Source organism: Notechis scutatus, chromosome 3 (assembly GCF_049901735.1).
Source record: "Notechis scutatus isolate UNSWTSFEM ecotype Mainland chromosome 3, rNotScu1.2, whole genome shotgun sequence".
NCBI classification, from domain to species: Eukaryota; Metazoa; Chordata; class Lepidosauria; order Squamata; family Elapidae; genus Notechis; species Notechis scutatus.
In genome coordinates, this window is record NC_142011.1 from 33,803,127 (window position 1) to 33,823,153 (window position 20,027).

A 20,027-nucleotide genomic window follows, 5' to 3' on the forward strand; every position below is an offset into this window, starting at 1 on the left:
TTTGCTGCATTAATTGTTCTATATGCATCAATATAACACCTCAATGTCTGATATAATTTGTAATCCTGATATCTCTTCCAATTCTTTTGCTAAGAAATGTTATTTTCAGATGGGTTTAAAAAAAGTTCTCTCTCTTTGTATGTATCTCTCTTGGAAAGGCTGAACGCCTTTGTTCTAGGTGCAGTTAATTATTTCTGCCATTGTAGGTTTGCCTGCCACTGTCTGTCTCTATGTCTGTCAAAACAGGCATGGCTGCACGTACCTTATAATGTGATTCTGTCTCCTCTTCCTGAGTAGAACTGGAGGGAGATGGTGTAGCAGATTTGCTTCCAGGGGGTGATGGGGAACCATGTGTAACACCACTCCTCAAACCCATCTGAGAAATCAGCTGTGACTGGCTGAGGGCACTCATGTGACTGGTTAACATCCCTGGTCGATTGATCAGGGGAACTTGATGGTTGGACTCATAGGACGTAGCATCTGAGTGGACCATCTCCTGGATCTGAGTTAGGAGAATATTACTTTTAAATTAAATTGTATTTATTATCTTATCAAAATTATATGATGATACAAATTGGGCATGGTTGTTACCAAAGTATCAATCACTTTTGGAAAAAAACTAAAGTTCCATGCTGGGGGGAAAATTACCGTTAATTTGTAACGGAACTGTTTCCATCATATCAAACACTTCTATGTTAGCTTTATTTTTACCTTGTAGAATATTCAGCAATGTATTTTAGATAAAATTGTACTATATTTTTAAAATTAATCTATTGCTGAGCATTTTCTCATGTGCTAACACTCTTCTACAGGTAATCCTTGGCAAATTAAGGCATCCCTTGAATTCAAATGCCATATGCCTTACAGCAGAGCTGTTATAATGGGCTAACACTATAATCCTGTGCTAATCTGACATTAATCAGCAGTATTAACAGTTATTTTGAACTAGGTCATGCGATACTCTGACTCCCAAATACCAGAGTTTGGAAGGAGGAATGGGGGGAAGACTTCATTGCAACTTGGAGTGGACTTGCGAGTCGTACTTTGCTTTTCAAAATAGGGTCATACAAATTTGTTTGTTTACTGTATTTTTCAGCAAGATAGCTCCATTTTCATAATCAAAAAAGAAAGTCATAAAATGTTGTCATATGATGGAAACAACAACGAAAAGATTAATTCTTGAATAATTAGCCAAATATGTACAGATGAAAACTACAAATCTGGGTCCCAAAAAATGTACAATATTTTACAGTAATAATTATAAGAAGAGCAGGTGACGGTCATGGCTAGGAGCCCCTTAGCACAACTTCATGTTGTGCGCCAGTTGTATCCTTTCCTGGATCACGAGACTCTGTTCACTGTCACTTATGCCCTGGTCATCTCCCAGTTGGATTACTGCAACATGCTCTACATGGAGTTACCCTTAAAGCTACAACTGGTACAAAATGCAGTGATGCTGACAGTTCTGGGTGTCCCTTGGGTGGTGCATGTGACGCCACTGTTATGCAAACTGCACTGTTTGCCAGTTTGCTTCTGGGTCTAATCCAAGCTGTTGGGTCATTACCTTTAAAACCCTTACGGCAAGGAATCCAGCAATCACCATAACCCATTAGGAATAACCCACCCCACTTGTTCTAGGGGAAAAGGCCTACTTCAGATTCAGCCAGCCTAAGAATTTCATCTGGCAGGAGAAGAGTCTTTTCCGCTGTGGTTCCCGCCCTCTGAAATATTCTCCCATCACAGGTGAGAAATGCCCCCGCACTCCTAGACTTTGGTAAGAACCTAAAAACTTGGCTTTGCCACTTGCCTGAGGACCTGACAGGGGCCCATTATCTTGGGAGTGGCTGACAGGATAGAGAAAATTATTTCCTCATAGCTATGCATCATCTGGGTTTTTAATTTTAATCATTTCATTCTGTTTTAATTGTTTTTTTTAAAAACTTTTATTATATTGTAAGCTGCCCAGAGTCACTGTATTAGTAAGATTGGCATAGAAAGCCAATAAATGAACAAACAAATGAATGAACAAACAAATGAATGAATGAATAAATTGCTACAGGAGAACAAAAGTTTTTTCCATTCAGTTTTCCTGAAATACTAAAATAAAATTAAAAAAGTTTTTCATGTGAAACTGGAAACCTGAAAACAAAAAATTAAAAGAGGTTGGAAAGAGCAGGTAGAAAGAAATAGAATATTTTGTTTACAGGACAGGATTTCTTATACAATTCTCAATTAAAATATTTATTTTAAAGTATTTTTAGTGGAAGATAAAATCCACTACTATCAATTTTAAAAAGTCAGGACAGCTTTCAAATGCATTTTTATTAGTCAAATGAAGAATTCAAATCTGCACTGAAGAACCTAAAAAAATCATGTTCCTTTTGAAATTTGGAATGTTGAGCTTACTTACAAGGAGAAAATATCAACTGATGCAAACACAGTTACAATAGTTAATGTTTCAACAGGAACATTTCCTTAAAGGGAATGCTCATGACAAAGACCACCAAGCTCACTCGTTTCAAATTGTTGGAGGCCAAAGGATTTTAAGTTCACACTTTTTTGGAAAAAATATCTTATTGGTAAGAGTTTGCATCAGATAGGAGGAAAATAAAGTTACATCATTACAGGAGGTGATTGATTAACAACAGATCCCATCTCCCCCCCGCATCGCCCTGCCAGGGCCCTTTTGTGAGCAGCCGTTAGTGGAGCCATGCTACCTGTGCTGCCTCACCTGCTGCAGCCTTTGGGCTGCTGAGCACTGGCCAGTGCGTGCCTCTTCAATGCTGCAAGAGAACTGCAGTGCCCACCAGGACCCGAAGAGCACCGGGCTCAACGTAGCTGTATGCCCGGAGCTAGCAGATTGAGGCTGCAAAAGCGGCCATGCGTCTTGGAGCTGGCAGTAGGAGCTCACCCACAGATCAGCTGTTTTGCACGGCAAGCTTCTGATAAAACAATTAGGCAAGGAGGCGCGAGGGGCAGCTCGCTCCCATCAGAATTGGGGGAAAATAAGACCTCCCCAAAATTAAGACCTGGTGCCTTTTTTGGTGGCCCAAAAAGTATAAGACCCAGTCTTATTTTTGGGGAAACACACTAGCTAGCTAGCTTCAAGGCAGTCTGAAGCAAACTGGTTTAGGAGCTGGTTTAAGCTCTATACTTAGAATACCGTACTTCTGGTTTCTCATACAATCTCTTTAAAATGACTGATCATTGTCAAAGATTAAAAACTGGACTGAATATAAAGCTACTCCTCATAGATTTTTGTAGTAAACTCTGCTGTCCTAATCTAATTTCTCCAAATGCATTGTATTCATGGTGATTATCTCCTCCTTTATTATATCTCCTTACTGCCATATAAGCAATTTATCACTTTCTTATAACTCCAGCTTCCTCCAAATATATTGGGATCGTAATATCCAGAATTGCAAGTGTGCATGGACAAAAACTTGGAATTTTGTCAGTAACAGTACTAGCAGATCTAAAAGGTGGCCACACTTCATTTTTGCTTTGTTTTAACAATTAATGTTTTCCCTTTGCTTTATTTTTTTTAAACCTCTCAACCTATTTTTATTTCTTCACTCACCAGCCATTTTCCTTTTATGCTTTGACAGGCTTTTTGTTGCTGTTTATAATTTTTTATTTCAAGGTCTTTTGAAATATTACATCAGACTTAGTTCAGACTACTCTCAAATCATTGATAGCTGACTCATTGCCAAGTTCAAGAATTCCTGTCCTTGTCCTCCTTGATCATTATGTTTTGGCTGAAATTACTGAGCAATCTTTTATTTGACTCCCTTCTTTCCCAAGTTTCTTTGATTTTGTTTTAGGTTTTCTAATTGTTAATGTAGCCTCTCATTTAACATTTCTATGGAGGAAACGTCTTCCTCTGCTTTCCCTTTTTTTGGTGAAAGGTCACTTAAGAATTTTTCTCTAAATGCTTTTGGATGTGTTCACCAAATTGATGACTTTAAATATTAAATTATTAGAAAATGGTGATGTCGCGGCATGGCGAGGTAGGAGAACCTTGATCTGTTCTCCTACATTGGGGTTTTTGCTCGTGGGCAGCCGTTCAAGGAGAAGTTAGATCCTGGTGGGATCACTCAAGTGAGGAAGAACTCTTGGAGCCAAAGCGGGAATTGCAATCCCGGAGGTAAAGAAGGGAGCCCGAAGCACAGGGCAAAAGAAGTCAACCAGTTAGGCTGGCCTGAACAACTTTGAGAGGGAAGCGGAGAGACGAGATTGAATTTGTAGTCCGGGAAAGAGGCCGAAAGGAAATTGATGTTGGATTATAGCTAATGGATAAATTTGAAAGGTAATTGGTACATGTGTGAAACGCCGGAGCAGAAGGGGGAAAGTGGAAAGTGGTGACAAGACTGAGCTGTTTACCCCAGAGGTAATCCCGGGGCAATTAATATAAATATTAATTAGAAATTTAAATTCTTATGATATATGCAAGGTAATATTAACTGAAATATAGCAATAAATTTAAAGAAGTAATTGGGGTTATAACATTGTTAGATACTTAGTTGAATGATTTTTTGACCTGTTAGATGATTTAAGAATTGACGATCTATTGAATTCATTAAGACTAGATACAATACTAATAGAACGTGAGGTGAAAAATGAGAATAATAATGAGTAAAGTGGGCTGGAAAGTTTGAAAATATAGTTAAGTAACTGATAAGAATCTCCTCGCGTAGTGGTGCTAAGAAATTAGACCAAGAAGATAAACAGTAATAAAAACATTAGAGAATTGAGAAAATCGATAAAGCAGAAAATTGCTTTTAAAAAGGAAAGTAGAAAGGAAAGAAGAGTGACTATTGATGAGGAAAGTTTTGTATTTTCAGCCACATGAACATACTGCAGAGAGTATTCTATAGCGGAGAAGAACTGTGAAACTTTGAAATCTTTGAAAGTGATTAGAGTGCAATTTGTGGAGGCAGACATTGTGACAGGGAGAGCGGAGTAAAGTGGCAGAGGTACCAGACTGAACTGAGAACTGAGAATTGAGACCTGAAGATATTACTGGATATAACTGGATTACTAAGGAAACACTAGGAAAAAAGGAGATTGTAAATCCTCTCCTCATTTAGTGTTCATATTGTTCTCTTTTTCTCCCTTAAAATTGATCGGAACGGTATAATTTCATTTTCTATTTACTTAGGGTATATATTTAATTAATAAGAAAACAAGATGGATTGGTTATTTTGAAATAGATTTTAATTTAAGTAAGTGATATTTAACCCCTTTGGAGTATATTTTATATCTTTCCTTTCTTTCAATCTTTACATATATCTGATTGACTACAGATTAACGATCTTAATATATTGATTAATATAAAGATGAGATAATTAACTGTTCTTTCCCTCTCTTTCTCCTACCCTCCTTATATTAAATACTGTGAACTATTGAAATATATATATATATATATATATATATATATATATATATATATATATATATATATATATATGAAATTTAAATTCTTATGATATATGCAAGGTAATATTAACTGAAATATAGCAATAAATTTAAAGAAGTAATTGGGGTTATAACATTGTTAGATACTTAAACATAGTTGAATGATTTTTTGACCTGTTAGATGATTTAAGAATTGACGATCTATTGAATTCATTAAGACTAGATACAATACTAATAGAACGTGAGGTGAAAAATGAGAATAATAATGAGTAAAGGGGGCTGGAAAGTTTGAAAATATAGTTAAGTAACTGATAAGAATCTCCTCGCCTAGTGGTGCTAAGAAATTAGACCAAGAAGATAAACAGTAATAAAAACATTAGAGAATTGAGAAAATCAAATTGTAAAACACAGATAAAGTTGATGGTAGTAAGCAATACGATTTGGGAGAATATAGCTAGGACAGTGGAGAAACAACAAAGAATTATTAAAGATATGACCAGCACATCTACCACCATTACCAAAGTAAGAAGAAAACCGACACCAGCAGTAACACCATCCACCACCACAGCAACATCGACCCAAAAAACGATTGAAGGAATGTTGGCACCAGAAAAATCCACAGCCCAAACCAGCACACAATCGGTTCAAACCACATTATTAACTATCCAAAGCATGATGTTGACATTGCAGGAATTGATGTCCAAAAACCATACAGAAAGCAAAGTAGAAAGAGAAATAATGAAAGAAGAATTAAAAAATGAGTTAGGGGAAATGAGAAGTGACATCAAAAATTTGGATGGAAAGATAGGCCAGATCCAAGAATTGATTAAAATAAACGAAGAGAAGATTTAAGCAATTGAAAAACAAGCTAATCAAACAGAAAAGAAGTTGGAAGGCATTGAACAAACAATTAAGGAGAAGAATAAAGAGACCAACGAGACCCTGACTCATCTTGAGATGGACAAGGCCTCTATTATCTTAGATTCCAGAACGTTGAGGAAGAGAGGGGAGAGAACTTACCATTGGTGATGGCAGAGATGTTGGCGGAGCTTCTGAATAGAGATAGGGATGAGCTGGACAACGTATACAGAGTGTACACGAGTTATGCAAGACGGCATAGACTCCCCAGAGAAGTGCATATTAGATTTGCAAGGTGGTGAGTGAAGGATATAATTTATAGAGTTACGAGAGATGAAGGAATAAAATACAAAGATAGAGAAGTGATTGTTCTAAAACAGGTGCCGAGGAGAATTCACAAATAAAGGAAAGACTATCAATTTCTCACAAATTACTTAAACAAAACAAAAAAATCTTTTAGATGGATTACCCCACAGGGTATACTAGCAATATGGAAGGAAAAAAGGGTGAGAATAGATAACCTAACCAAAGCTCAAGAATTCTTTGATCAAATAGGAGGAATAGAGGAAGAACTGAGCAGCAGAGACGATCATGAAATTCTGAGCCAAGAAGAGCTACAATCTAGAAACGGGGGAGGGAGAAGGAGAAGGAGAGGGAAGAAGATGAGGAGACGTTGGGAAGAGAAGAAATAGGAGTGAGGACGAGAAGTCAAACAATGGGTAAAAATATTGAGAGATAGAAGTAAGAAAAGAATGGATAAAGGAGTGAACTTGATATCTATAAATATCAATGGGTTAAATGACCCAGCTAAGAGAAAAAGAATATTTTTTAAGTTAGAAAAACAAAAAGCAGATATAATATGTATTCAAGAGGTTTATATAAAGAAGAAAGATAAAGGGTACTTATTAAATAAAAAGTTGGGGAAAATGTATGCAACATTGGCGGAAGAGAAAAAAAGAGGGGTAGTATTATATATAAAAGAAGATATAGCCTCAGAATTGATTTATAAAGATGAATTGGGAAGAACAGTAATGGTAGAGGTGGTAAAGCAAAATAAAAAGACATTATTAGTGCGGATATATGCCCCTAACAAAAACCAGAGTGAATTTTACAAAAGCTTATATGAAAAACTAATAGAATTTTGAAACCCAAGAATTTGTATTATAGGAGACTATAATGCAATAATAGATAATAGACAAGATTATGCTTGTGAACAAAGACAATATAAGAAATGGAATACATTGCCTAAGAAATTTATACAGATGGTCGAAGAATTAGAATTAGTGGATGCGTGGAGAAAAAGGAACCCAGGAATATCACAGTTCACTTTCTACTCCAGCCCACACAAATCATGGTCCACGATAGATATGGCCTGGATAAATAGCGAGCTATACAAACTGATTCAGGACATAAAAATTTTGGCTAACACATGGGCAGACCATAACCTGATACAGATAGTTTGGAAAAGTAGTCATTATAAAAAAGGTAGATGGACACTTAATTCCCAAGTACTGAAAGAGGAAGAATATATTCAAAAAGTTAGGTAAGAATTGATTAGTTTTTTAAAATTTAATAAAAAACAGGATACCTCATTGCAGAACCTATGGGATACAATGAAGGCATACTTAAGGGGAATATTGATAGCTTATACAGCAAATAGAAACAAAGAAAGAGAGGGGAAGCAGAAAGCCCTAATAAAAAGAATAGAGAAATTGGAAAATAAGCAAATGGAAACCCCGGGAGATGAATAGAAAAGAAATTAGTTAAACATGAGATGAATATTTTAGATCAAGAGGAACTAATTAAAAAATTATTATATACAAAACAAAATTGTTTTGAACATGCAAATAAACCCAGAAGGTGGCTGGCATATAAATTAAGAAAAGAAAATCAGAAAAGAACGATATATCAATTACAGGATAAAAATGGAATAATAGAGACAGATCAGGAGAAAAAAAAGGAAATTGTGAGAGAGTACTTTGAAGATCTTTACAAACAAGAAGTAGTTGATTTAAATAAAATAGAAGAATATTTGAAAGAAGAAACTCTCTATCCAATATCAGAGGATAAAAAAGAGATGCTGAATAAAGAAATAACTTTAGACGAACTAAAGGCGGTGATTCAAAAACAAAAAAGAAACAAAACGCCAGGCCCAGACGGGCTACTAAATGAGCTATATAAAGAGATAGGTGATATACTAGAGATAATGCTATTAGAGGTTTGCAATGGGGTATTAATGGAAGCCAAAATACCAGCATCTTGGAAGGAAGCATACATAACACTGATTCTGAAAGAGGGTGCAGATGCCAATCAAACAAAGAATTACAGACCAATATCCCTTTTAAATTCAGATTACAAAATTTTTATGGCGATAATGGCAGAAAGAGTAAAGAAAATACTCAGTAATAAAATTCACCCGGATCAAAATGGATTTCTTCCCATGAGGTAGATCAGATATAACACAAGAACAATAATAGACATATTGGAATATTATGAAAAGCATCCAGGAAGCCAAGTGGCCTTGGTCTTCCTGGATGCACAAAAGGCCTTTGATAACTTAAACTGGGACTTCATGAAAAAGCAGATTAATCTGATGGATTTTGGAGATAATTTTGTAAAAATGTTGAATGCATTCTATGCCACACAAAAGGCCAATGTATTATTAAATGGAGAAATTACCAAATCATTGAAGATAAGGAAGGGGGTCAGACAGGGATGTCCACTTTCACCTCTGCTTTTTATAACAATTTTGTAAACCTTGCTGGACAGAATTAGATTAAATAAAGAAATTAAAGGAATTAAAATAAGAAATCAAGAATATAAATTAGAAGCCTTCGCAGATGATACGGTTTTTGTTATAGAAGATCCAATAGACTCAGGACCAGCTCTACTAAATGAAATAGATAAATTTGGCAAATTAGCAGGATTAAAAATCAATAAGGAAAAAACCAAAATGCTAGTTAAAACATAACAAATAGTAAACAAAAAAAAAAAATTAGAAGAAAAGACAGGATTACAAATTGTAAATAAAATTAAATATTTAGGAATTTGGTTAAGAGCTAGAACATTAAATCTGCGAGAGGATAAATATATGAAATTACTGAAACAGATTGAAAAGGACCTGGAAAATTGGAATAAGGTGCAAATTTCATTATTAGGTAGAATAGCAACAATCAAAATGAATGTTCTACCTAAAATACTGTGTTTGTTTCAAACAATTCCGATATTACTGGACAATTTTTTTAAAAAGATTTAGATAAAATTGTGATGAAATTTATCTGGGCAAAAAAAAAAACAAGGATAAAAAAAACTTATTTACAAGATAATAAAAGCAGGGGTGGATTTGGACTACCTGTCTGGAAGACATATTATAGAGCAGCGGCATTAGTGTGGATAAAATATTGGATTGATTTAAGGAATAATAGGATTTTACAATTGGAGGGACATGATTTACAGCTAGGTTGGCAGGCATTTTTATGGAACCCGAGTAGTAAAAATAATCTATATTTTACTAGACATTTATTTCGAAAGTCTTTAATTAAAATTTGGACTGATATAAGAAAGAATCATTATACTAAAATCCCGAGGTGGTTTTCAACTATGGAGGCGATGTTTCACTTAAATACGATGGACGTCAGTAAAAAATTTAAATATTACCAAATATTAGATAGTGAGGGAAGAATGAAAATGAAACAGGAACTAAATTGTGAAAGGTCCTATGTTAGCTTGGGAAAAAAAAACTTTGGCTATAGTATCAATCTGGATGCCTGGGATGAAATCTGGCAGAAAAACCTGACACTAACGAAATCAGTAGCACACAAGGAGAATCTATACAAAATGATGTACAGATGGCATCTGGCACCCTCTAGATTGGCCAAAATATTTCCGATAGCCAATCCTTGCTGTTGGAAATGTAAAGGGAAATTTGGTACATATTTTCATTCATGGTGGACTTGTCCTGAGATAAAGAAATATAGGTTAAAAATAAAAATGTGGATAGAAGAAATTATAGAGTGTGGGCTGGAGTGGAAATCGGAATTATTTTTGTTGGGAATGATCAAAGGGGACTACCCCGCTAAAGTAAAATATCTGACCATCCATTTATTAACTGCGGCACGTATTTCACTAGCACAATATTGGAAAAACTCAAATGTACCACCGATACAGGTTGCTATTCAGAAAACATATGAGTGTGCCCAATTGGAGAGGCTCACACTCAAAATCAATGGGAAGGATGATACAGATTACTACCGTATATGGGATAAATGGTATAAGTGGGTAGACAATAAAAGGGGAAACATGTAAATGAACCTAAGAAACAAATTATATTCAGCGGTTTATATTAAATATATAAAAACAATTAAAGGTTTTAAACCTTCTTTTCTCTGTTACTACTATTATTATTAGCCATTTATAATATTTTCTTGTTTACTAGTTAAAAAAAATATGAATGTATTCATAATAGTAGTTATAAACCAACATGAAAATAGAGTATATTGTGAATTATTTAGTGCTTAGGATGTGATAATGAGTGAAGATGTGACTAGTACTAGCTAATAATGATTTTTAGGACTTACCAAATTCGATAACAAATGTAAAGAATTATGTGTTATTCACATATTATTGTTTCTGTATTTTTGAAATTGTACGTTTTTAAATTTGTAAAAAATTTAAAAAAATTATTAGAAAAACACAGATAAAACACTAAGGACTAAGTATATTTGAAGAAGAGTTTTTGGTTTCCAGCAAGTTTCTCCAGAAAAGTTCTTTTTGTTCAGTCTTTCCTTCCATTACCTGCTTGCTATGTCTCCATTTGATCAATCCTGAAAAATGCAACATTCAAAAACCAAATTCATCAGCTTTCTTCATAAATCCACATCTCCACTGGTAAACAGTACTGCCACCCACATGATTCATTTTTCATGGATAATTAGCTATACACATGACATTTTCCCTTTGCACTTTATTTTTATTTATCTTTTATTATTTCCCACTAATTACTACAATCTATTATTCTCTGGACTTTTAAGAACACATTTGCCTGTCTTCATTGATTTATTCATTTATGTTGCTCCTTAATTTGTTTTTCAGATCCAGCATAAACTTATCTCTGAAGTCCATTAAGCTTCTATATTTGTTGCTCTTATATATTCCTTATGATAACTTTACTATCTAAACATTGTTTTTCCTTCCAAATGCTTATGTATGGAGCTGCCATTTAAAAAACAATCAAATTCTGTTGGTTTCCTCAAATCTATTTTCTTAAAATTCTTAGTATTCCTCTTAAAAACTTCTAATGCAGGAGTGACAAACTCGTGGTGTCATGTTGTCATCATGTGACACATTGCAACTTTTCCCCCTTCACTAAACCGGGGATGAGTGTAGCCAAGCATGACGCATCTGGCCCATGGGCCGCAAGTTTGACACCCCTGTTGTGGTGTGTGCTGAAACTATTTTCATTCATTATTGCATTTCAAGCCCATAGCAATGTAGTCAGTAATTATGTATCATATTGGGTACATTATTACTATTAGTTTTTGTCTATGCTTATTATTATGCCTTACTGTTCTTCAAAACAAACTTGTTTTGGCTTCCTGTAAATTTTTTAATACTCTAAGAATAGAAACAAACTTGGGAAACAGAAAGAAAATATTTAATTTTATTATAGTCTTTTGAGTTAGGCACCTAGAACGTTGTTGTATTATAAACTTTTCACAAGGCTGCTCTTCACCTGAACCTCTATCTATTTATCTGCTTTAGGAGTTAAATTTAATTATGCGGCATTATTCTAGATATGCATAGAACCTTCATATTCAGAGACAATATATCTTAGAGGCTTAGATATAAGGGATAAACCAAGCCCTTTCCACAAACAAGGACTGGAATTTGGGTAGATCTCAAGAAGCTGAGCCAGTTAACTATTAGTTTGATACCGTTATAGATGGTATTCAGTCTCATCTTGCTTTCCTGTTTCTTGTATCATAATGCTGTGGTGCCACTCATCTTTCCCAGCATGGGACATAAAAGGAAAAGCACTAGCACAGTGATAAAAATGATAGCAGAAGTTTTGAGGGGTGGTTTTGCAGAAGGGTCCAAATATTCAAATTGTCACCATCTTATGTTCTTTTCATTGGGGTTATCTAATCATCCACGCTAAGGGCAGGATTAGCAGAACATCAAACCTAAATAGGATAACAATTTTTAAAAATACTTTATATAAGGAACACAACACTAAAGTTAATGCAAATCGATAATAGTGAATTAGGGAAGCAAAAAGAGTAAGTTATTTGTGTGATATTTAAAGAATAAAACGTGACCTCCAACAAAGCCCACAAGATTCTATTCTTAGTTCTCTTTCAATAAGAGACAAGATGCTCAGAAATAGTGGCTTATCACTTTCATTCTGCTATAACTGCTAACATTAAAAAAAAGGGTGGGGGGGGGGGAGAGAGAGACTTGTTAATAAAAAGGCCATAGCACTGAAATACAACTGCTCCTTCACTTGTTTTGAAATAAAATTAATCCAGATACTTAGATACTATCAATTGAAACCCAGTAGAAACCAGCAGGAGAGAAATCAAATACTGTCTTAATCTTTTGCCAGACTCTTCCCTCCCACTTTTTATATTAACCTGATTAATGTTAACATGACTTTAAAGACTCAGGACTTTATTTATTAACAATTTTCATTTCCAATAAGCCCACTGAGGTGCAATCTCTCATTAGCAGAGGACTCTTGCCAACTCCATTAGCAGCTCATAAAGTAAGAAATGTAGGGAAGAACTGGAAGGGCTCTGTAGGCTTCAGCAGAAATAAATCCAAATACAGAAGCAGATTTACTGCTACAGGTCAGGAATCAAGAGCTTTTCTACAGCATTAGACAGCATGTAGGGCTCAGATGTTCAAAAGACACAGGGAGGGAGCTTAAGAATGGGAAGCTGGCAAGGTTTTATAAGAGCTGTTCTTGTCAGTTCTGTTAAATAAACAAGAGAATTCAATGTACTTTTTAGAATGCGTCACATTTTCAATCCATTTCTATTTGTCCTCCAAAGAACTGAATGTATAATTGTGTAGCTGAATGACAAGCAGGTTTGTTTTATAGGACTGCTTCACAGGAATCTGTCCACATGACTTAATGATGACAACATGAACCGATGATTTTAATGTGAGAATGAACAACTGTGAAGAATTTTAATGCCAACTCAAATTATCTCAAAAACAATGGTTGTTGCTAAAGTAGCTTCCAGATTAAGCTCCCAACAGAGAATCAGAAAACTATATTTATATGAATTGGATTATAAATGTCAAAATCCACACAATCAACTGTTTATATACAGCGCTTCTCCTGCAGCTTCTGAAAAAAAAAGGTCAGGATACAAAGGGCATTTTCTAGATCACTTGCAAGGAAAAGCATTTGTTTCTGATTTAATAAGTTGTGCAGAAATTGTTCTAAAATGCTTTATACCATTCTATAAGAAGCAAAAAAAAAATGATCCTATCCACTTTTCTAGCATCCTATGAAATCCTTAAAAAAAGAAACTAATATTACACTGTCAACTTTCTGTGGTAAGTTCTAATTACATGTAGAATTATACATTTCTTAGAGCTCTTTAGACTGCATCTGTTTCATGAGGATGTTAAATGTTAAAGATGATTAGTAAGAAAAATAATACATTCTCCTTATTTTTCATTCATTTTTTATAATTGTTGAAAGATATATTAATGTAATGTGTTGAGTTTTAAACAAATCTAAAAGATCATTTCCATCTACAGTTACATTAGTCTCTTGGGCAAACACTGTATTAAGATTTTTTTTTAAATTCTTATTATGAAGCCAGTAGACCACAACGCCTCCATTTATCCATTAAATATGTAATCATATTTTTTCTTTAAAGTGCATATTATTTATGCAGCAGAGCAGAACTAGTCCAGGAATGTAATTATGGATATGAGACCTGTGCAGAAAATTTATTATGAAAATTTTCAGAAATGAGTATAAAGTCAATCTGGCTCCATTAATATCAGGAGATAGATTCCAGCTAACCACACTTGGCTTGGATTGGGCACCTGATATGCTTTATCCAATACACTAATTAACATTGTTACCACTCTGTCTTTTTTATTATACTTTAGCATCAGACTATGATTAAGCTACTACCGTGTGCTACAGATGACAAAGAATAATTAATAATTAAGAGGAAACCTCTCTCTCTCTCTCTCTCTCTCTCTCTCTCTCACACACACACACACACACACACACAGAGTGTGTTTATATGATAAATCAACATTGAAATAGTAAAGGCCATTTCTTCTAAATCAGAGGTTCTCAAACACTTTGGTGTCAGGACTCCTTTACATTCATAAAAACAACTGAGGACCAAAGACCTGTGGTTTATGTGGCTTATATCTATCAATACTTATTGTACTAGAAATTAAAAATGAAAAAAAATTAAAATAGTTATTTGACTTTGTGGACATGATGAAAAGGTGTTATAGATTCCTGGGATCCACAAGCCATACTTGGGGAACTGCTGTTCTAGGAAGACCCAGATAGATGGATGGATGGATGGATGGATGGATGGATGGATGGACGATAGATAGATAGATAGATAGATAGATAGATAGATAGATAGATAGATAGATAGATAGATAGATAGACAGACAGACAGACAGACAGACAGACAGACAGACAGACAGACAGATAGATTAGATAGATAGATAGATAGATAGATAGATAGATAGATAGATAGATATTGCCTTGACATTGACTCCTTTGGCTTTGACTTCTGGACTGATGTATCAAATATTGCTCAAGGTGCATGATTGGCCTTAAGTAAAGCCTTTTGGAGTTATACAACAATGCTTCTGCATCTTCCTAACTTCTACCCAGGACAATGCTTTAGGGTCATATCTTATAACTCATCTGCATGTGAAAAGTGACATCTGGTAGCAAGTATCCTTTCAAGGATTTTTAAAAAGTTATTTCCCACCACTGGAATTTATGTGAAAAATCTTCCAACTATCAAAACTAAAGATTCTTTGGAATAGTATGAAATTCAGAGTAAAAGAACCATAACAGTATTTAGAATATTGGAGAATGATTTATTTCCCAAACTGGTGCAGAAGTAACCAAACAGCATAAAAGATGACACAGATTTTCTAAAGCAATAACTAATGTCTCTACTCTCTCTTTCAGAGAGAGTAGTCTCTCTCTGAAAAAAAAAACCTATTCTGATCTGTCAAGCTTGATCAACCATTTTATATTTCTGCTTCCTTAGTAAACCAAGAACTACAGCCAATTCAAATCAGCAACTCACTGTAGCAAAAATCACAATGTTAACAAATTACAAAGAAATTCTGCTATATGCCCCCTGGAATTGTGGCACAGGATATACAAAGACTTCCCTTAAAATGCTATTTGAATTGCTATCAGGAGAAGGTGAAATTGTTTCAAAGGGAAGATTCTCTATAATACAGTTTGTAATTAATTATTATTAAATAGAAATGTACCACCCTTATCAAATTCCTTAGTTTACATTGGACAAAAAGATGTATACACACACACACACATTTTTTTTTACCATTCAATTTGTTTCAAAGAAACTGTCATAGCTGTATGTAGAATGCATTGGAGAGGGGACAATTTCTGGTGGAATTTGAGATGTCTTGTTCAGAGTAATAGCTGTCTCACACAGGTGCCCAGCTGGTATTGTAAAATCAGTAAGCATTTAATTGAAACAAATGACTATAATAATAGTACATTATCCCTGCAGGCTCATAGCCATAACCATTTTAATTATTGAGTTAAGAGTCAAACTAATTTATTCTTTAAAGTAACAGCCACTTTTTTGGTTCAACTACTCATCCTGTTAAGAATAGGAGTGAAGCAGTAGGGAAGGACTTAAAGAAGGAGCAATTTATTTCTGTAGGGGTGCATTTATCACCCAGTAGAAGCTTCTTACTGTTATAGCTCTCAATCACTGGTTCAGACACAAGCTCAACTAGACCTAAGTATTGAAATGCGATGTGGTCCTCTCAAATCAAAGTCTGTTCCCTGCATGATGTTGAATGCTGAACAAGAGGCAAGGCAGCTAATAATAAATTCTTGCTTTAATTAAAGTAGTGGTTATCACAATTTGATTTTCCCTCACAATCTTCTCACAGGATGTCTCTATGTAACATTTTAATTATGAATCTAAACAGATTTCCCCAGATGATATTTCCCCAGATGATTTCCCCAGATGATATTGCTCATAAACCTTGATTTTACTTTTTAAAAATTATATTCACATAACATTTGCTCACGAGGGAAGGCATAATAGAAGATCATACTTTGGTTAGGAGATCTCCCTCAGAAATCTCCAACAGAAACCTTTTCTACTTAATGTTCTATAATTTTCTGCAATGAAATACTGTATGGCATTCCAATACAGACAATTAAGCCTAATCATCACTCATAAACAAGGTGAAGCTACTTTATGTTAAGACACTTCTTTTATTTAAATTATTTACCATTAAAAGACACTGGTTATTTTAATGTCAGATTTTTCTCCAAAGCCTTTGAATATCCTTACCACTTTCCTTATCTCTTTCATTCCCACATTTGAGCCAAGTCTCCTATGGAGGAAGGGAAGGAAGAGCCACACTTATACAGAAAAGTGAATCTAAAGTTTTGACCAGTTATGATTCAGTATTATGGCATGTAATATTACTGGGGAAAGAGTTATTCAAACATAATTAACACTTTATTATAAAGACAAATCTGCAGCCTACATGTAAGAAAAGCTGTCAGAAACAGAATTACAATCTTTAACAAATGGAGAATTGTATCAGATTTCATCCATGTTCTAGAGATATAAAGTGAATTGCAATTTTTTTTTCAGTGTAGATATTTGTAGATGGGAATACCGTTCAGGATTTTTGTTGCCCAGATTCTGAAGAGAATCTAATTATTTTCCTGTATGAGATTAAAAATCTGTCCTCTCCTTTTGTTCAATTAATACTTGTTTTTCTTTAAAAATCCCGCAAAAGTCATTAAGAAATCTTAAGATTTCCCTGTCTGATGCTTTGGGTTACAACTATCAGAAATCTCAGTCAAAGACTATGTTTATTGAGATACAATCCAAACCAGTTAGTACAAGAAAACTATCAACTAAACTGTCAAAACCCCATGAAATTCTGTCCTTTGTTTGTTTTTGCTTTTTGAACTTTTACAGTTTTCTACAGATTACTAATAATCTGGGTCAGAGACTTTTTCAATCAGTTCTTTTTGTTGAATTATTAACTGTGATATTTTAACATTATTTTATCATGTTCTGTTACTGTTAAAGCAATTTTTGAACTATTGCCTTTCTTTCTTCTGAACAACACAGAGTTGTAAATAAATAATGAAAGGCTAACTATAGTTCAAAGTTTGTGTCTTGATTCTTCTGGAGAATTTATTTCTTGTTGTTTTGTTATTCTTTCTGAAGCAAAACATGAAGATAATAGAAGACTGAACTCACATCACATAATTTTTTAGTAATTAAGCAAAAGTTTCAGTGGACTTTAGAGAAAATCTTTCTCTCAAATGTTTATTCAGGAATGTTTACGGCATTTTAGTTGCTCATTACCTTTTGATTTTATGCTTGTTTTGTTTAACAATCTTTTCTTTTTCCTCTGTGCTACACAGCAATGTGACCATACTCATTGTACATATTTAGAATACAAAAATGCTTCCCCACATTTTATGCATAGTCACATCATCCTTGTTTCATGCTTCTTATAGCTTTGCTAGTTATTTTAGATATTGTGTTCCCATAAACAAAAATGTCTAAAACAATGGCAGATTTCTATATTTTATTGCATGAATATAAAACATTTAGAACAGAAGAGGAAAAAGTAGAAAACTGAGAGAAAAAAAATCAGCATCTAGGGGAAAGCTCTGCAAGTATGTTTCAAAACCATGTATTCTGATCACAAAACTCGATCTAGTATTTCAAATGCCATTAAATATAGCTCATCATTGACTGATCATACAGCAAAAATGTAATCAATATTAAAATATGGGTGTTTGTGTTTGTGGGTATGTATGTGTGTGCATATATACATACACAGATACAGGCAAAAAAGGCTGGGGGAGAGATATTTTTCTGATACTCTAGTGGAGCAAATTAGACTGCCATTGGCAGTTTTCCCCAGAAGAGTGGATTTTCCTAATATGATTGTTAATATACCTGGAATAAGATCACAATGGCTTCTACACTCTGCTCTGTATTTACATGGAAGAATTGGTAGGATATGATATGGTCAAACACATCATTTTATATTTGAAGGATTCAATTTTGCACTTCTGTTTTATAGCTGAAGTGCCAAACTAGTTTGTCCAAAGATTTTTCTGCAAAACCACCACCTCAAAGAAGAGGCAGAAATAACCCTATGGCATCTGGCCTATCATAAATTTCAAATAAGGTACCTGATCAGATGCAATTTTGCTACTAGATTTCTCCTTGAATGAAGGAGGGACAAGCATATATTAGAGACAGTAGAATGTATCTTCAATAGTATTGGGAAGATTTTAGAACATCTGCTTAATTTGTTGAATTAAAAAAAGAACATGACTCCAGTTTAAGTAGGACAATCACCTGTCAAAACAGGAGGATGTGGACTGCTTTAAAAAAGGGACAAAACAGAAACAGACCAACTATAAGCCAGTATCAACTATAAGACTATAATCAGATATGTCTGTTTATTCACTCTACTGGCGACTTGCTAACTATCTGAATGGAGCATTCTCTTACAACCCTTGTTAAACTAGACTTGGAAAAACCATCAAAGAGTAGATTGTCTTCTATATAGTAAAGCAGGGAAGATATAGTTCCCTGCCTTGCTTCTAACACTTCTCTATCCTAACTGAACAACAACAAACATTTAGCCAACTTTAAAAGGAGGCTTAGTTTGGGAGGGATGTTGTAGATCCTTCCTTATGAAAAAACGTATTTTCCTGTAGAGCACATGGAACTTAAAACTGTATCACATTCCTTTCCCTTGTTAAAAGAAAGGTTCCATCTATGCAAAAAAAAGGACCCATTTCTTTTCCTCTCTGGAATGATGGCTTTTGCTTGCTTAGCAAAAGCAGCCTATAGCAAGACAAACTTTGCTCAGCATTGTGTGGTGCAGCAGCAATTATTTTGGGAACAGAATATCTTGGAAATAAAAACTCATACCCTTATTGTCTTCAAACTAGATTACTGCACTGCAATGTACTTTGGCCTGTCTTTCAAGACAACTTGGAAATTTAAGCTAATACAGGAGCAGCAGTATGAATGTTGAAAGGTAAAAACAGTTTCAGCAGATTTGCACCAATGTTTCAGTCACTATGTTGGTTGTCTGCTAGTTTCCAAATCCAATTCTGTGTTGCTTATGACCTGTAGAGCCCTCTATGAGGTGGGTTGTACTCAGATTGATAAGAAATTATGTCAATGTCCCTTTGGGAAGTTAGAAGGATGGGAGTGAAGAAGAGGGTATTTCCATGAGCACCTTGATTTTGTGGAAGTTTGCCATCAAACAAGAAATTACAATATTACAATACAGGATGTCAATATTAAAGGTTGCAAGAGGTTAAAAGAATTTTTATTCCGCTTTTATTATTTCTATAAATAGCTCAAAGCAGCAATCATGCCCAATAATTCTTTCTCTTTCATCCAAAAATTGAATAGATTGAAAAAGCAATAAGAAACATTCTATATTGCAACAAAATATTTGTTGATATT

The 20,027-nt window shown here is 34.4% G+C and overlaps 1 protein-coding gene across 4 annotated transcripts in view; it reads right to left on the reverse strand.

The window, feature by feature from the left end:
• Positions 1 to 20,027, reverse strand: part of TOX2 (TOX high mobility group box family member 2) — a 268,693-nt gene that overhangs the window by 45,585 nt on the left and 203,081 nt on the right. For 3 of the 4 annotated variants that reach the window (XM_087959454.1, XM_026684000.2, XM_087959455.1), the window contains one exon: positions 263 to 502. The exons of the other annotated variant lie outside the window; for it this stretch is intronic. In XM_087959454.1, the coding sequence (XP_087815580.1) occupies positions 263 to 502 (240 nt within the window). The remainder of the gene's footprint in view (positions 1 to 262; positions 503 to 20,027) is intronic. 4 annotated transcript variants of the gene reach the window in all.